The sequence below is a fragment of the Strix uralensis genome, chromosome 15, assembly GCF_047716275.1.
Source record: "Strix uralensis isolate ZFMK-TIS-50842 chromosome 15, bStrUra1, whole genome shotgun sequence".
NCBI classification, from domain to species: Eukaryota; Metazoa; Chordata; class Aves; order Strigiformes; family Strigidae; genus Strix; species Strix uralensis.
In genome coordinates this window covers 3,687,211-3,703,451 of record NC_133986.1, presented here as the reverse complement: position 1 = coordinate 3,703,451, position 16,241 = coordinate 3,687,211, and the positions used below count along the sequence as shown (strand labels likewise).

The window sequence follows — 16,241 nt, the reverse complement described above, 5'->3', positions numbered from 1 at the left end:
AAAGGACCTCTGGAGGTTGGTCATCTGGTCCACCACGCCCCCGACCCCCCAAGCAGGGCCACCTACAGCCAGTTGCCCAGGACCATGCCCAGATGGAATCTGAATATCTCCAAGGATGGACACTCCACAACCTTTCTGGGCAACCTGTGCCAGTGCTCAGCCACCCCCTCAGTAAAAAAGCATTTCCTTATATTCAGGAGGAACCTCCTGTGTTTCATTTTGCACCCGTTGGCTCCATCTTCTTTACATTTTCCCTTCAAATATTTGTACACATCGATGAGATTCCCCCACCCCTTGCGGCCAAGAATTTTTTTCCTGCCTAGTGACCTTAAATACCAAAACCAAAGGGGATGATTTCACTAGTCAAAAAGTAGCTCACCAAAACAAGACAAAACTGTATCAAGAAAAGCCAAAAGCAGATTTTCATCACACTGCCAGAAGGTTTTGACATTAATTTTTTCACCTTGCATATATTTGGGAGCACATTGTTTTAAATGAGTCAGTTTACACTCACAGCTTTCCACGGACCATTTCCTGGAATTCTCACGTCAGGACAGGTATGTAGAGGTCCTACAACACACTAGTCTTTCCAATGATTAAAAAAAAAAAAAAAAAAAAAATCAGCCTTATTAGACTTGATGCATCTAAAAATATTTTGAGCAACTAACAATGCAGAATTTTAATCCTATTGGATGAGCAGCATTCTTGGTGCCTTCAGCTGGGAGCACTGGGCCCATTATTGAAATCAGAGTGGGTGATATTCCCCATCAGCATTGATAACATTTCCATTCCCTTTCAAATATTGAATACAGAGGCAACTATATGTGAAATTGAGCCCTGCAAGGCTTTTACTGACCCACTGTAGGCATTTTTAGTTGAATAACTTTCCCATAGAGATTAGTATGCTGACAGTAACAAACTTTGTTGTTACTTGGATGTATAATTACTTTTGTTATTTATGTGCTATTACAAGTATCTTATTATTTCTGAGCAGTCAAAATTATCTCAACAGCTTAGTGGTTAATAACTGAATATTCAAACTAGGTGTAGGCTTTTTTTTTTAAAAAAAAAATCTTTATGAAAAATCCTGCCTCATTCTGAAACTTAACAACTGACATTGATCTATCAACCTGTCCTTAAAATCCTAGTTATTTTGCTATTAAAAACCTAATTTTTAAAACATGTGTTTTTTGCTTTTCCCCCTACACCACCATAGGATATTTGTGCCAGCATTTTTTTTTTTCAATTAGAAAAATCACTAACACTCCTCTGAAAGAGAAAAGCAATAACCTCAGCTGAAGTTAGTTTACCAGCTAAATTCAAACTCTTAATTGCAAAGAATCTCATGACCAACACTTAAAAGACTTCATCGCATCTTGTGGGGATGAAGTGATAGCTAAAACCAAGTTAGCTTAACTAAAACCGAAGTGATGTGTGTATCAGAAATCTAAGCACATTTAAAATCAACTTAAAATTCTATTGCAGCATCATTACAATAGTAACCTTGATTCCAAATAAAAATTTAATTGACAATGGTTTGTCAAAGAACATAATAACACTTATCATGTCTTTTATTAGATCAACCAATATAGCTGGAAAACCAGGCATTTTTACAGGAAGGCATAAGGGACACTAGAGGGTACCTGAAAAAGTAACTGTCCTTTCCAAATATAGCCTGTTCTAAACTAACCCTTTCCTAGAGCATATACTATGTGGAACAGGATAACAGGTTTATCCAAGATTCTGATATGGTTCACTTGTTTGTTGATGTGCTCATTGCTGAATGTGACAGACAAAGCCCTTTGATGTTACCTGTACAAAATCTAAGTTATGTTACATTACCTTTAGCAAAAAAGATACCTGGCTAGAAATTTAGTTAACAAACACAGAACTTTGAATAGTATAAAAGACAAACCTATACCATATGATTCAGGACAACAAATAAACCATTACAAAGAACAAGCCAGATGCACACAGTTCCAAAGGCCATGATCTCAATTACACATTTGTGTCATTTTCATTGTTCAAATGCTTAAAAGCTCTATCCGTGCTTTAACATATCGATTGATAAATACTACATGAGAAACTGAACAATAACTGCAAGAAATTTAATACTCAAGTTATGGTAGAATTTTTTTGCCTATTCAGGTGAGATAAAGGGTATTACTTTTCATGATTCTGTGTCAAACAATCAAAAGAAAATCCTCTACAGCACGATCTGAATGGGACACTAACAAGGAATTAGATGCATTCCTGACCCAATGTCCTCCTAATCAGAAATCATTAGACTGATATCACCCTCCTCTTGTGAGGAGATATGTAGTTCTGGTACAATTCAACAGCATCATATTGAATTTCTCCAAGAATATTTTGTCAAACATCACTGTAATGAGTGAAGTTTTAAAATACAGGTAAGTAAGCATACAAGCTACTAGAGCCAATAAATTAGAGATAGTTTTAGAAATGTGAATTTATACTCACCCAATGTTAAAAACAAGTGATTTAAATTAATTTCCTATTTTTCACCTCTGAGTATCTCTAATTACATATCTACTATATTGTTTACAGGTATTTATTTGAAAACGTTGAAGAAAATAGTTTCTTTACTGATGGTTCCATCTTTCTGAGCTTCTTCATCACATAGCTTGCTAATCAAGGCTATTTTACCTGAAAAATTACTTCACAAGTAGGAAAGTAACATGCAAAAGCTACTCATCATTCTGCCATGCTGAAAAAATGCATATACACAAGAGATACTCTATTTATCCTAAAGACTTGCTGCACACTTTTTTCTTATATTTATCTTTTCTATGATCTGTATAATAAACCAGGAATTTAAGCACACTTAGTCATTACCTATAGCATAACCCTAAAATTTTAATATTTCCTTATGTAATAATTAGTTGAAGCTGTGTACACCGTTGTCTTTACACCTGCTGCTGTAATGCTGCTTTAAACAGCAAACTTGAGTCTTAGGGTTAGGACAGCAAGAATTCAGGTATAGTTCAGAATCAGGGGTGGCTCCTATCTTGGAAATAATGGAGTCGAGCCACATCTGATTGGGGGGGGCAGGGATAAACCTTGCTGAGCCTTTCTTTGTTGTTCTGTCTTAATAAGGATATGTAGTGATGGCACAACACAAGAAAGGTTTGCCTCATTAACAGGAGAAGGAACTAGAGGACTCACGCACACTTGCTACAATGTCTGCCATTACCACCTTCTCAGTTTTCTGTAGAGACTAATATATAAACATGTTACAGAATTTTCACAGATTTGTGTACCTGTATAGTAGCCCTCAGGGAAGGTTTCATTGATAGTCCTCAGGATCACAGAGATGGGCACGTGGAAACGCAGGCTGGGCTCAGATAGGGACACATCGGAGAAAGTTAAGAGTCTTTTCCAAAGTAAAGACTACCCTTTCCTGTTTTCCAGTGTATAACAACCAAACCTTTTCTCGTTGCATCTCAATAATAAATAATCTATACTGTTTATGTTTTGTGTGGTATGGTTTTGAAAAACCTCACACACACAAGCACCCATGCACACACAGACAGAAAACAGTTCCAAATTGCCTGCTGAGATCCACACAGGTAAAAACATTTGAGTAACTGGTGGTGAATGTTAAAGATTAGGGCCTTTCCCACCAGAGTTCTACTGCGTTGCTCCTCCACCTTCAGAGCAGGGGTGAGGCCCACCTGAGTTCGGAAGGGGCTGATCCGTTTTCTCAGTCCACACTTGGAGCCTTCTCCTCTGATGCAGGCATGGCCGGGCCCAGTGCTCCCTCTTGCCCTGAGGATAGTGGGATCTGCATCTGCTCCCCAGATGGCATACATAAACGATTCTAAAATCTTTTTCCCTCTCTCTTAATAATGATATGCAATGGTAGCATAATGAAACGGAGATTTACCTGTTGCTTGTTCAAAAGAGGTTCCTCCCACAAAGTCATTATGACACATAAAAAGTTTCCATATACACATGCAGGTATTTTACTTCCACTTAAATGCACCAGAGTTCATGTGCATTCGTGCCTTGCACTGTAGCTCTCAGCAGGTATTTCACTAGTTGATACCACCCTCACAGAGACAGTCATGTAGGAACTGGGGATGAGGGCTGAGTAGAGGTGCACGGGAAGAAGTTATAAGATCCTTTACAAACCAATGGCAGTTCCTCCTGGTTTCCAATATGTAGCAACTAAGTATTCTTGTCTCCTTAATGTTATCTAGATAATAAACAATCTATACTGCTCTTTTCTTAAACAATATTGTTATCTTATTCCTCCACTGTGTTATAAGCACATACACAATCATACTACAAAATTTTCTGTTGAGATTTCCACCAGCTAAAAGGCATTAGAGCCACCCCAGCTTGTAAGTTACCTATTTATTAAGCACCTCTTAACTGCAGTGTGTTGATGTCATAAAATAAATATTTAACTAGAGTCATCATTCTTCCCAATAGTTCTCCTTATTTCACACATCAGAAGTTTCTGTTTTTCTCTGGGGAGTATCTAATCACTTCCACTAGCATTATCCAATACCCTCATTCTACTCTTTCCTGCTTCTGTATATACAAGTCACTCCAGCACTTAAATAAATTAATACAATCCAGAGTCACTACAGGAGACATGCTAGCACAGACACAAATCAGTCTCAGTCCCTGTATTTCCTGGTAGCAAAATCAGTCCACTCCTGTCTCGAGAGTTTCTCTGGTGTGCAGTTTTTAACCCAACCCATCCCAAAACCCTTCACATATTTAACGTTACCATCACACTGTGTTAAATGCATTCTCAACCCTACCTTTTAGTAGGCTTTTCAAGTAGCACTTCTCATCCTTGCTAAGCACCACACATGGTTTGGGAAAGCAAACGTGAAGTACTCAGCTGCTTCTCTCCTGTCCCTTGGAGAGGCCAAACCAGCCACAGATGGATGCACTTGAACCCAGCCTCCAGGGCAGGCTGCTCCTCTGTGCTGGGAAGGAGCACGAAGGGAGGCCCTCGGCACTGGTACATACTCGTGGAGATCAGCCTCGTGCGTTTCAGGGAACCACGTCTGTCAGTCTCTGGCCTTTAAGGTTAGGGGTTACATTAAGGTTTGGCTTCACTGATTAAAAAAACCCCCAATAAACAACAAACGCACCAAAGCTATTTTCACCTGTGCAAAACTCATGCTGGTCCTCCCCTCCTGCCCCGCCCCCAGCTGCCCCAGTTAGCTGCCTGGCTACAAAAGCTTGGTGGAGATAAACCACTCTGGTTTGCTGTTAGATAAGCAATTAGTTGTGGATAAGCAGCTAGTTAAAATGCACACTGCCTCACCCCTGTTCTGGAGGCACCCCCCTCTCCAAGCTTCCGCCCAGCAAACACACTGCCCGTAGACGAAAGGATTTACTTTTGGGGGAGTAAAACGCCAAACCAGGTTTTCAGCATCATGATTAATTAACTCGAGGGGGGGGAGAGGAGAGGAAAGAAAAAAAAAAAAAAAAAAAGGACAGCTTTAACAGTAAAAGGTGTTCACAGAAGACGAAAGGGCTGTTCCGTTGTCTGCAGAGGGACCCCGGGGATGAGCCGAGGAGACGGCCGGGTTTCAGGAGGCGCAGCCCAGGCGGCAGAGCCCCAACACCAGCACTGCCGCCGCCCGCTCCTCTCTCGGGCCCGAGGGGTCGGGAACGGGGCCGCGGCCGCCCGCGGAGGCGCGGGCCCGGGGCGGGGGCGGCCCAGGTGCAGTCGTGTGACTCCGCCGCGCCCTTTCCAGGAAGCGCCGCGGCCGCCGCCCCGAGAGACGCTGCCCTCGCCAGCCGCTCTCCTCAGGCAGCCGCCGGAGCCTCGCCGGGGCAGGTAGGGCCGCGCCGGGCTGAGGGACGGGGGGCGGCTTCCTGACCGCCGCCTCCCGCTCCCCTGGAGCCTGCCCGCCTCGGGTCGGCTCCGAGGGCGGGGGCGCGGCAGAGCGGCCTCCCTTCGCGGTGGGCGGCCGCGGGCCCGGGCGGGCTGGGGCAGCCGTCGGGGGGAAGGTCCCGGCCGGGCGGGAGCGGGGCGGCTGTTCCCGCCGCGGCGGGGCCCTCGGGGCGTCGCTGCGCGCCTCCGCTGCAGGTGGTTTTCCCTCTGTTAGGTGTCTCTCGGGTTACGGTTTTACTTCACCGGTAGTTTCTGCGGCCATCCCGGGTGGGAGAGGGCAGGCTCTCCTCCGGAGTGTTGGGCGTGAGCAGGTTGGCAAGGGCTCTCTCCGGACAAAATGGTTTCTGTACGCCTGGTTAGGTCGGGTATCGTTTAGAACCTGCTGCAGCTGCTCTGGCGGCGACATCGCCGCTCTCTGAAGTGCCAGAGCGAACCCGCAGCACCGTGGGTGTCATCTGGCCCTGGTAACTCGCCAGCTGAGCCGGCTGCTGCTGCCAGCCCCTTCCCGGGAGGGGATTGCCCGGCCCCGGGCACCCGGGCGGGTGTTACGCAACGAAAACTCACAGAGCGACGTGCAGGACCAGTTTGGCTGGGTGTCCTTCTGCTGGGGATCCATCAGCCTCCACCGCGTGTAGGTGCTTGTGTTAGATGACCTCATTTATAGGATTCATTCAGGGTTCATCGCGGACGCTGCGGGAGATTGCGTTGTCATTTTTGGTTTAACTCACGTTAGTTTCTGTCTGACAGATACCACACCATGTTTGCGGTTTGGGTGCTGCTGTGTCAACTACATGTGACGATCTTTGCGTTTCCTCACTGCACAGGGAGGAGATTAAATAACTTGGAGCAACCTGAATGGAAAGATGGTAACTTACTTTTAATGTGATTTTATGCTTTCCAAAATAAAATCATATCTAACTTTGCTTCTGCTGAGAAATCTCTGTTGTATGTAAAAAGTTTTGGGTTTGTTGTTGGTTTTTCAACTTCATAAAAAAAATTAAGCTGTTTTATGCTTAATTTTAGAATATTAGAATATCTTGCTGAAATGATTGATCATTGACTTGGGTGTTGATATTAAGTATTTATCAGATCCAGTAGTAAGTGCAGATTGGTACAACTGAGCATGCTTTAGGTCTCTAGGATTATTGTCATTGATACAACCAGAATCCTCTAACTAACATCCAAATTTTAAATATGTTTTAAATCTGTATTAAGACAGTACTGCTTTGGTACTATTCGAGCACATCACAGTTTTACCTGTATATCTGAAATTGCTTTGTATTTAAAGGGCTTATTTGCTTGGTTTTTGAGATTGATGTTTTTTCTCAATACCGGATCTCCTTACAACACCCTTGAAAGATAAACATAGTGCTGCTATTGCAGTTCTTCACTTTGGTGGGAGGGAGGTGGAGAGAAATTGAGGTAGAAATAAAAGAAGTTCCCCAGAAGACTAAAGTACTACAGTGCTGAGCCGTGTGATACTTCACATTTAAGCATCAGGGCTTCAAAAGGGAATTTGTAACTTAGCTGTCCAGTCTCCTCAGTGGGTAGTAAGTGCTGAAACCTTAAGACAGACTTTAAAAGTCATCACATTGAGCAGGAGGCTCCTTCAGGGTAGTGTGTTGAGCAGAAAACATGGCTAGCAGAAGAATGCTTGAGACAGGTTATTCATTAAAATCCATATTGCTCTGGGGCATAAAACATCAGGCTGCCAGGCTGCCTCTTTGCTGCGAGTTCACAGCACAGAACCCCCTCCTGACAATAGGCCCAGATCACTCCTCCTTTAAAGATGGAATTGGTAGGAGAGGGGCCCAACTCTTTATCCAATAATTTAGCAAGTGGAACAGTTGCCAAGAGTATGGAGTACCTGCCCTGAGAGGTTACCCCTTCATTTTCTGAACATCTTTTACCAGCAGTTACTTTATTCAGCACACTATATGGATGCATTTTTAATTGAATGCTAGGCATCGTAAAACTGCATTTACCATTTTGTTGAACCAAGGACTACAGAACTGCATTTGGTTCCCTCACATATAGGAGAGAATTCAAATCCATCTGTTTCATTCTCCAAATACTATCTTAATCACCAGGTTGCAGGTAATTTGGAGATGGAGATAGGTGTACTTGGACTATGACCTACAAAATGAAAAAAGTGCCGATGAATGGATAAAGACTCTTTGAAAGAGAAAAGGAGCATGTATCACTGGGAATTAGGGGTCCTAGGCTCCAGGCAGTTTGCCTATGCATTCCATGTTAACTAAAATGCATGGATTACCTAAGTTAATTCTGAGGTATAGCTAATACTACTTGCATGGTAAGGAATGAAACACTACTGAGCAAAACTGAAGATCTGTTTCAGAAGACTGAAGTTATTCTTGTGATTTGCACTGAACCAAGATATTCATAGTATTTTTTTTCCATGTAATTCTTTCCCCTATCCACTTGTGGGTTTGGGTCTTTTTTTTTTTTTTTTAATCAAGTCCTTCTCTCCGGTTACTTTTAGATACAGCATAAATATTTTAAGCTTAGATTTTCTTGCAATTACTTTAGAATAACAGATTTCCCTTCCTACATAAATGTGTGCGCACACATGTGGCTCCTTCAATATATACTGTAATATTATATAAATTATCAATATATACTGTAATATTCCTTCAATATACTATAACACTAAAGATGCAAACAACCAATATGCAAGTTACACTGCAGTTTTCTTAGTTTTCAGAAAGCAAACCATTTGAGATATCACTACAAAATCTAACAGTAACTATTAGGGTAAAAATTCCTGAATGATGTGATAATCTAGCCAAACAAGCTAACAAGAACACAGAGCTAATTTGTAGCTGAAGAACTTTATACTGAATCTCATCTCCTTTTTTAGCTGTCTGGCTTGGTATGTTACAATGCTGTTTCTGCATTACAGTTGCAAAAATAATTCTCTAGTCATTTTGCTTAACCAAATAGTCTGAATTTCTTGGAATACAGATTAGGCTTTCACTGAAAACCAAGCCAGAAAACTAGTTCTGTCATACAAAGATTTTTGTTTTTTTAAAAGAAGCTTTAGCAAGAGCAGGCTAAAACTTGACTATGGAAAATGCCTGGTGAGAAAACGCATTCCTGTATTCCAAAGCCTTCTATAATTTCACTACCTCTTCTGGAATCTCACCTCACAACTTACTACATGAGGCATCGTGAAGCCTATAATAAGCACAAAAGAAGAAAAGAATGAAATGTCTTTAGAAGTGCCTGTTGTCAGGAAAATTCCTATCACAGACTAAGGTAAAACAAATAAACTTGGCAATATGCCAACCTTTGCCTAAAACATGCTGCCATGATTGAGAAAACTGAACAAATGTAAAATGAATAGGACTCTGCTGCTATGATTTAAAATCCAAATTCTGTAAACAAAATTTGGAACTTACACATACCAGAATATTGATAAATGTATACTGAGGATTCTTTAGAAGGAAGATTTTTTTTTTTCTTTTTTTCTCTCCTTTGCCTCTTTCCTCCAGTAGGTCTGTGTCTTGCTGGGTTTGGATGTGACTGAATTTCTGCTTTATGTGACTATTACGTTGTTCTTAAGAGCTCCAGTAGAAAACTTATGCCCACATCCCAGAAGGGATAACACCAAAACTTGAACAACAGCTGTCAGGAGAATCAAATTCTCTTGGCCAGTATAAGGAATAGCTGAAATGCTTTATGAGAAAGGAAAATATGTTTATTTTATGTGGCATAGTTAGAAAAGTTAGCAAAGACGACACTTTAGAAGGAGACCTTGATGTTTCTTTTTCCTGTGTATAGTTGAGAGATGCTAGGCGAAGAAGTGGTCTCAATGTGCTCCTTTAGGATACTAACCGTTCTTTAAAAATACCAAATCTAGCTTTCCTAACTTGTTTTAAATAAACTTGATTTTTTTAATTAGTGTTCGCATCAGAAAAGGAGGCCAATTTATTCATTGGACGACATCTTCTAAATAACAGATTTGATTTTGAAGCATTCACAGCGGATAACCTGGAAAGAGAATGCTTTGAAGAACTGTGCAATTATGAAGAAGCAAGAGAAATTTTTGAAGACCCTGATAAAACGGTAGCTGTTCAAACTGAATTTAATATAGTGAAGGAGGTTATTAACTAAATCATTACTGTATCTAAATACTGTAGCCCTTCTGAAAACAGCACTTAAGATGATTGCTTATTTTACTGTAGAGGCCCCAATTACATGGGGTTATTCCTCTAGATACACAGTGAATACACTTGAATACGTACTAGTGTCTTAAAGACTTTAGGTAAGGGCTCCAATTCTGCAAACAAATATAAATGGAACTTCAGAATTACCTCTTGTGGTTATACCTATATGAGTTTTCAGAATCTCATTATTTCTTTTTAGTAACTTCTCAGCATCCAATTTGAATGTGTTCTACATGCTCTGTGTATTCATTGGCTGACTGTGTCCTTCTGTCATGCCAAATAAGTGTTTTAGAAGAAAGGAGTACAGAACAAATCTGCAGTTCAGTGATTGCTGAGTATTCCTATAGCATTATTTTCTAACTCATTACCTATACACAGCTTGGAAGAAACCTGGTATTAAAAAAAAGAGAAAAATACGTAAGAAACCTTCCAGCACTTTTCTCTTTCACCAGCCAGCACTCTTCTTCTTTGTGAAATTGTCATTTTTACGCAAACTTCAATGTATGAGAAAAATACGGTGGGATAAGCAAGTGCAAATCCTTCAGCAGGAGTTGTTTCTGTTTATGCCATTGTTAAATTTTGCCCACAGTACCATATTAAAAAAAAAATATCAATAAGCCTGCCCATTTCATATCTTAAATAAATCTGATCTTTTGTGGTTTTATAGATGGATTTTTGGAAAGACTATTTAACTAAAGGCCCCAAAATAAAAATAGGTAAGTTATATCTTCTTTTATTTTTTCTTACATTGCAATATTCTGTGTTTGTTATAATAGTACATTCTTAAAAATACACTATGCATTCAGTTAGCAAAATCAGAATTCATCTTTTTACTGAAATTCACTGCGAACTGTGCAAGTACATTGCATTATCTATGTACTATAAAACATACTCACTAAAGCATCTCACAGTGGGATCCATTATAAGTCTGTAGGTAAAAACAATATGAATTTTGTTGTCAATTTCTTTGTTTTATTACACAATCAGTAAACTTTGCAGTAATTCTGTGGCTGCTTTCTGTGGTTTTGTTTGTGTCCCCCCCCTTTCCTTAATAGTAATATAACCATTTGATTCAGGTTCAGAGTAGTCTTATACCAGATGTTTTCTAAAAAAAATGGTCAGTATGACTTGAGGAAAGATCCTGATTTGTCCTGATAAAGGCCAAAGTACTGAAGTAGTATTTGAAAGGCATTAGAAGACAGATATCTCAACAGAAAAGGGAGTATCTACTCACTTTTGCTTTAAGCTGAATGTGAATAATCATCTTCAGTTGTGTTGCACAGATGCTATGGCTTCTCACAGCAAGCTAGATATTTGTGGAAAGGAACAGTCTTATAGTGCAACAAAATTGTATTTTACACTGTATACTATGTAGATGGAAAGAACACATAATGAAAATAACCAGTGTTTTATCTTCAGGTGATGAGACACTACAAAAGATAAACGTTACGGGACTTCTCATCAGTCTAGTTGCTGCTGGAGTACTGTTAGTTATAATTGCACTGCTCATCTTTTACTGCTGCAAAAGTAGATGCAAATCGAGGCAACCACCAGGGTAAGGAATTTAACTGCAAGAAAAAAAAAACAACACACACCAAAACAAACTTGCTTAAGAGTGGAATTTAAAAGTCACTGTGGGTTGGTCTAACTGTATTCTCAGAGAATCCAATGGAAGTTCTGCTTCTTACATTCCTGGAAGCAAAGTTAGGTGAGCAGTAGTAGTAGTTATGCTGAATAACAGTGTGAAACACCACTTGCATGGCTGATGTACTTTTGGGGAGGGGGTGGTGTCTGTGTGTCTGTGTGTGTTTTGTTCTTGGTTCCAAAATATCATTACTAAAAAGATGGAATAATTTTACTAGGTTGGGGCCTGCAACGGAAAGTCTAACATGTTCTGTTGGCTCTTTAAAGGTTGTACGCTCTTCATGGCATGTAGCCTACTTCAGATGTGAAATTTAATAGGTTGGAGGAAAAGCTTCTTGCCCAATTCTCTACCCCTGCTTGTTCCTTTATCCTAAACCTGAAAAGAATACAAGAGAATTGTGTACTTCCTCTTCCCTATAAATTTCACATTACTGAGCTATTCTTATCCTGCAGTTTGAAGAGAGTATTTGGCTTCTGGTCTTTATGATCACTGAAACCAAGTGGGTTTTGCTGGGTTCTTGGGTTTGTTTCTTATTTTTTTAGTTGGTTTGGTGGTTTTTTGGTTTTGGTGGTGTGGGTTTGTTTGGTTTTTTTTTACAACGAAGACTTTATATTCTTTCTTCCCTTTAAAACAGAAGCTGCCACTTACAATGGTGTTAACTTTGTTTAGGTACTTGGATTATGGAAGAACTAGAAGACGTAATTCATCTAGCATCTTCAGAAGGCATGAAGAATTTTCTTTAAACCCACTTCCTCTCAGAACTGATGATTCAGGACTACCAACTTATGAGCAAGCACTTACTTCAGATGGACAACATGATGTGCCCCCACCCCCTTATCCAGGGCCCCCAAAAGGAGCACGGGTGTTTAAAAAGTCTATGTCACTTCCTGCCCCCTAGTCACAAATCTCCTTCTGGGGTGAGGGGGGATTACTGAAACATAACATACTTTTTTTAAAAGTGTGTGCTACCTTGCATATTGCAAGACAGTCTACAAAAATGTGAAAGACCTTTAGTGCAACTAGGAACAAGTGAAGGTCCCATTTGGGAAAAGAAGTGATCTGTGGCAAAGGCTGCAGGACTATTCTTTGCACAAGGTTATTGCGCTAAGAGAAGGGAATGCATAAACAGTTAAGTCTTATACTGCCACCCTCTTCCATGTGCACTTTGAGCCATCCCCTCATACTGTTGATGTTTCATTAATAGTTTCACATTTTTTTTCTTTAGAAGGAACAGTATTTTAATTGGTTTTATTAACACTAACCATTTTTGGTGATTATTAATACTTTAAACCATCATAAAAAGTCTGCTTTGTTGTTTGATATATTCACTTCATGGCTGTGTGAATTTTCATTCTAGAAGTATACTTGAGTATGAAAACTATTTCATGATTTGATCTTTGAAATGTATATATACTACTGCTTCTGGATTACACTGATTTTGTTTGAGACATTGCTGGTTAACATGCTACTCAGTTTGTTGTATTTTTGTGATTATAATTTTGGATAAAAAGGAACCATGAATTGCATGGCACATTCAGACAAAGTATACTTCTATCAAATGGTTTTGATGTTCAGCACTAAATACCAGGTCAAAGTGACTGACTACTGTGGGTCAGGGGCTGTTAAGCAAATAACTAGAGATTTGTCCCTTGTTAAAAAAGTAGCCAGGTTTCACAGATAGTTTCTCTTGCAGTTTAAAAATGTGAATGTTGAAAAAGACATTTAGCTTATCAAAGTGCACAGGAGCACTCTGTCTAAGTATGTATTGCCCTGCTGGGATGACAAAATGATTTTAAGTAGAATGAAACATTGTATTAGATAAATAACCAGTATCCACAGAGCAATAGTCAAGAATTTCAGGGAGTTACCAGTTAACTGTATCAACACAATTTCTGTATCTCCAGTAGTAGCCACCCTTAATTTTACATCTTATTAAAGTATCAGTCCCCAGCATTATATGGCCTACAGACCTTGCTGAGCAAGTCACAGACCAACACTGCTGTCCCTTTACCTCCAACTCAGATGACACTGCAGTGGAAAAAGCTTCCTGTAGGCACAGGAAGCCGTATTAGAAGATCTCACAGGCAACATGTCCAGCTGGTGTTTTCCTGTATTACAGTCGCTATATAGTTGGACACATGCAATGAAGTTCTTCTTAAGCTGCAGCAAATTCTGCACACACACACCACCACACCCCCCCCCCCGCCCCATTTGACCAGTGCTGATACCAGCAAATATTATTTTAATTTGGTGCCTAAAATGCAGTTTATTATATAAAGGTCGAATGTTTATATGTAGCATTTCACAGAATTTTTATGTTTTTTAACATACTAGTGCTATTGAGTGAGATGCAGAGGATTGCTATGAGATTTTTTAACCTGCAATGCTTTTGTAAAGAAGAAAATGCTCCAAATCTTGGAATATAAAGAAGGCACAGCAAAAGTGCTACACAAGGAGGTCTTGCCCTTTGAAAAATACATACAGCCCAGCTGGTATCAGTGGACATTGGACTCTGTTCTTATTCCTAAAGCGTCAGCATCAGATTTGGCCTTTGACAAGTCACAAACCTCTTTGCAGCTTCTTTCCTGTTGAGAGATGGGGAATCCCCTTGTTGGGATAGCTTCAGTTCACTTCTGCCCTACTTGTGAAAGCCTTTTGAAGTTCTTGGAGGTTACTGTTCTGTAAGACTGAAATAAGTGAATTGTATGAGATCACTGTTGATAACCAAAATAGAGTTACAATGAAGCTATGGAATGATAAGCTTGCAAAAACATTTCTCCCATATTTCCTTTTGATTTAGGTAACTATTTTTAAATTTGTTAGTGTGCATCTTGAGCTATAGAGCACACTTCTGTCTAGATTTTTCCTGGGACTCAAAAATTACTAATTTAATGGGACTGATAGGAGCACTTTAAAGAAAGGGATTTCACAGGGCTTATTAGAGTTCAGAGATTCTTTAATGTCACTACAGTGATGTATGAACCTGGCAAATTCAACATTTTTAATAAACTACAGAAATTAATAACTTGAAATTTGATTCTTCTACTGTTCCTACAAATAATTTGTAAATCATTTCATGCAATGCAAGGAAAAGTCTTGTCCTTCATAATTAATAAAAAAACCTTAAGATGGTGCTGGTAACTGTTAAACATCAATGCTGTAGTGCTTTGGGCACTAAACTGCACCTTCTAGAGGGTTTAACACTTCAAAGAATCTACACTTCAGACCCTGAAGATACTCAAAATATGCCATGACTGACATTAAAATACTGGTTTCATACAACAACAATTTGCGAGACACATTCTGCTTATTATAAATAAGGAGCAAAATTTAAAATTTAGTTGAACATAATGTAAACTTACCTCTCCTTGTAAAGGGAGAAAATTCCTTTGAATGGCAGTTGTTTGTTTTTCTTCTCACATACATCAACTCCTGGCCCAAGACACTCTTGTGTTGTCTCTTTTTAGAACTTGATTCATCACGGTTAGCAGAGGAAGAAAATCAATAAGAGGTAGACTATGGTGACTCGTGCATTCAGAAGTGTTGCCACATTTCCAGATTTTACATGGAGTTAGTTCCCTTTGAGAATCCAGGTGCTATTAGAATATTGAAAACAACAAATGCAAGTGTCCTTAGGTGGAAGGACAAAGAGGAGAAGGTAGATTTTGAGGAGCAAAGCAGCAGCAAGTTTAATCTAATTTGTATACAGATGTAAATCATCAGTGTTTTGACTTCCAGACTTTCTTTCAAGAGCGGGTAGGAAAGGCAGTGGATTGTAAGTGAATTAACAGAGACCTACTGTAACAGTTGAAAAGAGAAGTGTCTAAACAAAACACTGGGAAAGATTACATAGTACCTAAATTGTTTCTCTCAGAACAGGTTTAAACATGTCATAGTAAATGCTGTTAGCCATTGCCTTGAACAGTTTTCCAAAACTTAGCCCTTTCAGCATTATACAAGATTACAGCATGCATCTTCTTATAAATCAGGACAGATTATTAGTTAGAGCAAATAACTGAGGGTCAGAAAAGTGGTCTCTGGCTCTATCAACTAAAAAAATAAATCATTTAACCTGTTTTTTTGCTTCAGTGAGATAAGAAAGTCTACTATTTGATTTATCAAATCATCTGAGAAATAGTATTGTGAGCATTATGTATTTCTAGGTTTTTTTTGTTTTTTTGTTGGGGTTGTGAATTCATTGGAAGAGCAAACCCAAAACACCAAATGGAAGTGCACTTCCTCACCGCAGTTCATGAAAATGTGAGTCATAAAGCATTTGATTCTGGTCCTATCAAAACCTATAGCTTCATCTGAACTAGGACTGGAGACAAAAATGAAATAACTGATCACTTCAGGTATTAAAAGTGTAATGCTCTGCCAAATTATTTACCACAATCCTGTTGCCAAACCTGATTCAGAGAATTCTATTGTTTTAATGATGCCTACTCGTATAAACTAGAATGTTTGAGGCTGATCTGCCCTTAAAAAGTATATTTGAAATTTGGAAAGCATAGGAAAA

General features: G+C 39.6%; 2 protein-coding genes across 2 annotated transcripts in view; one reads left to right on the top strand and one right to left on the bottom strand.

Moving 5' to 3' along the window:
• The window catches only part of CCDC73 (coiled-coil domain containing 73), an 87,374-nt gene extending 77,546 nt beyond the window's left edge, over positions 1–9,828 (bottom strand). The window contains exons 1-4 of the mRNA XM_074885027.1: positions 9,316–9,828; positions 7,873–8,023; positions 6,452–6,738; positions 4,797–5,063 (exon numbers count right to left, since the gene is read on the bottom strand). The gene's annotated coding sequence lies outside the window, so the exon portion shown is untranslated. The remainder of the gene's footprint in view (positions 1–4,796; positions 5,064–6,451; positions 6,739–7,872; positions 8,024–9,315) is intronic.
• On the top strand, positions 5,769–13,265 carry PRRG4 (proline rich and Gla domain 4). The gene is made up of 6 exons (XM_074885029.1): positions 5,769–5,830; positions 6,635–6,753; positions 9,813–9,976; positions 10,745–10,793; positions 11,497–11,632; positions 12,392–13,265. Exons 2-6 carry the CDS (start codon positions 6,645–6,647, stop codon positions 12,618–12,620), a joined length of 687 nt encoding a protein of 228 aa, XP_074741130.1. The 5' UTR covers positions 5,769–5,830; positions 6,635–6,644; the 3' UTR covers positions 12,621–13,265.
• Positions 13,266–16,241: the final 2,976 nt, after the last annotated feature.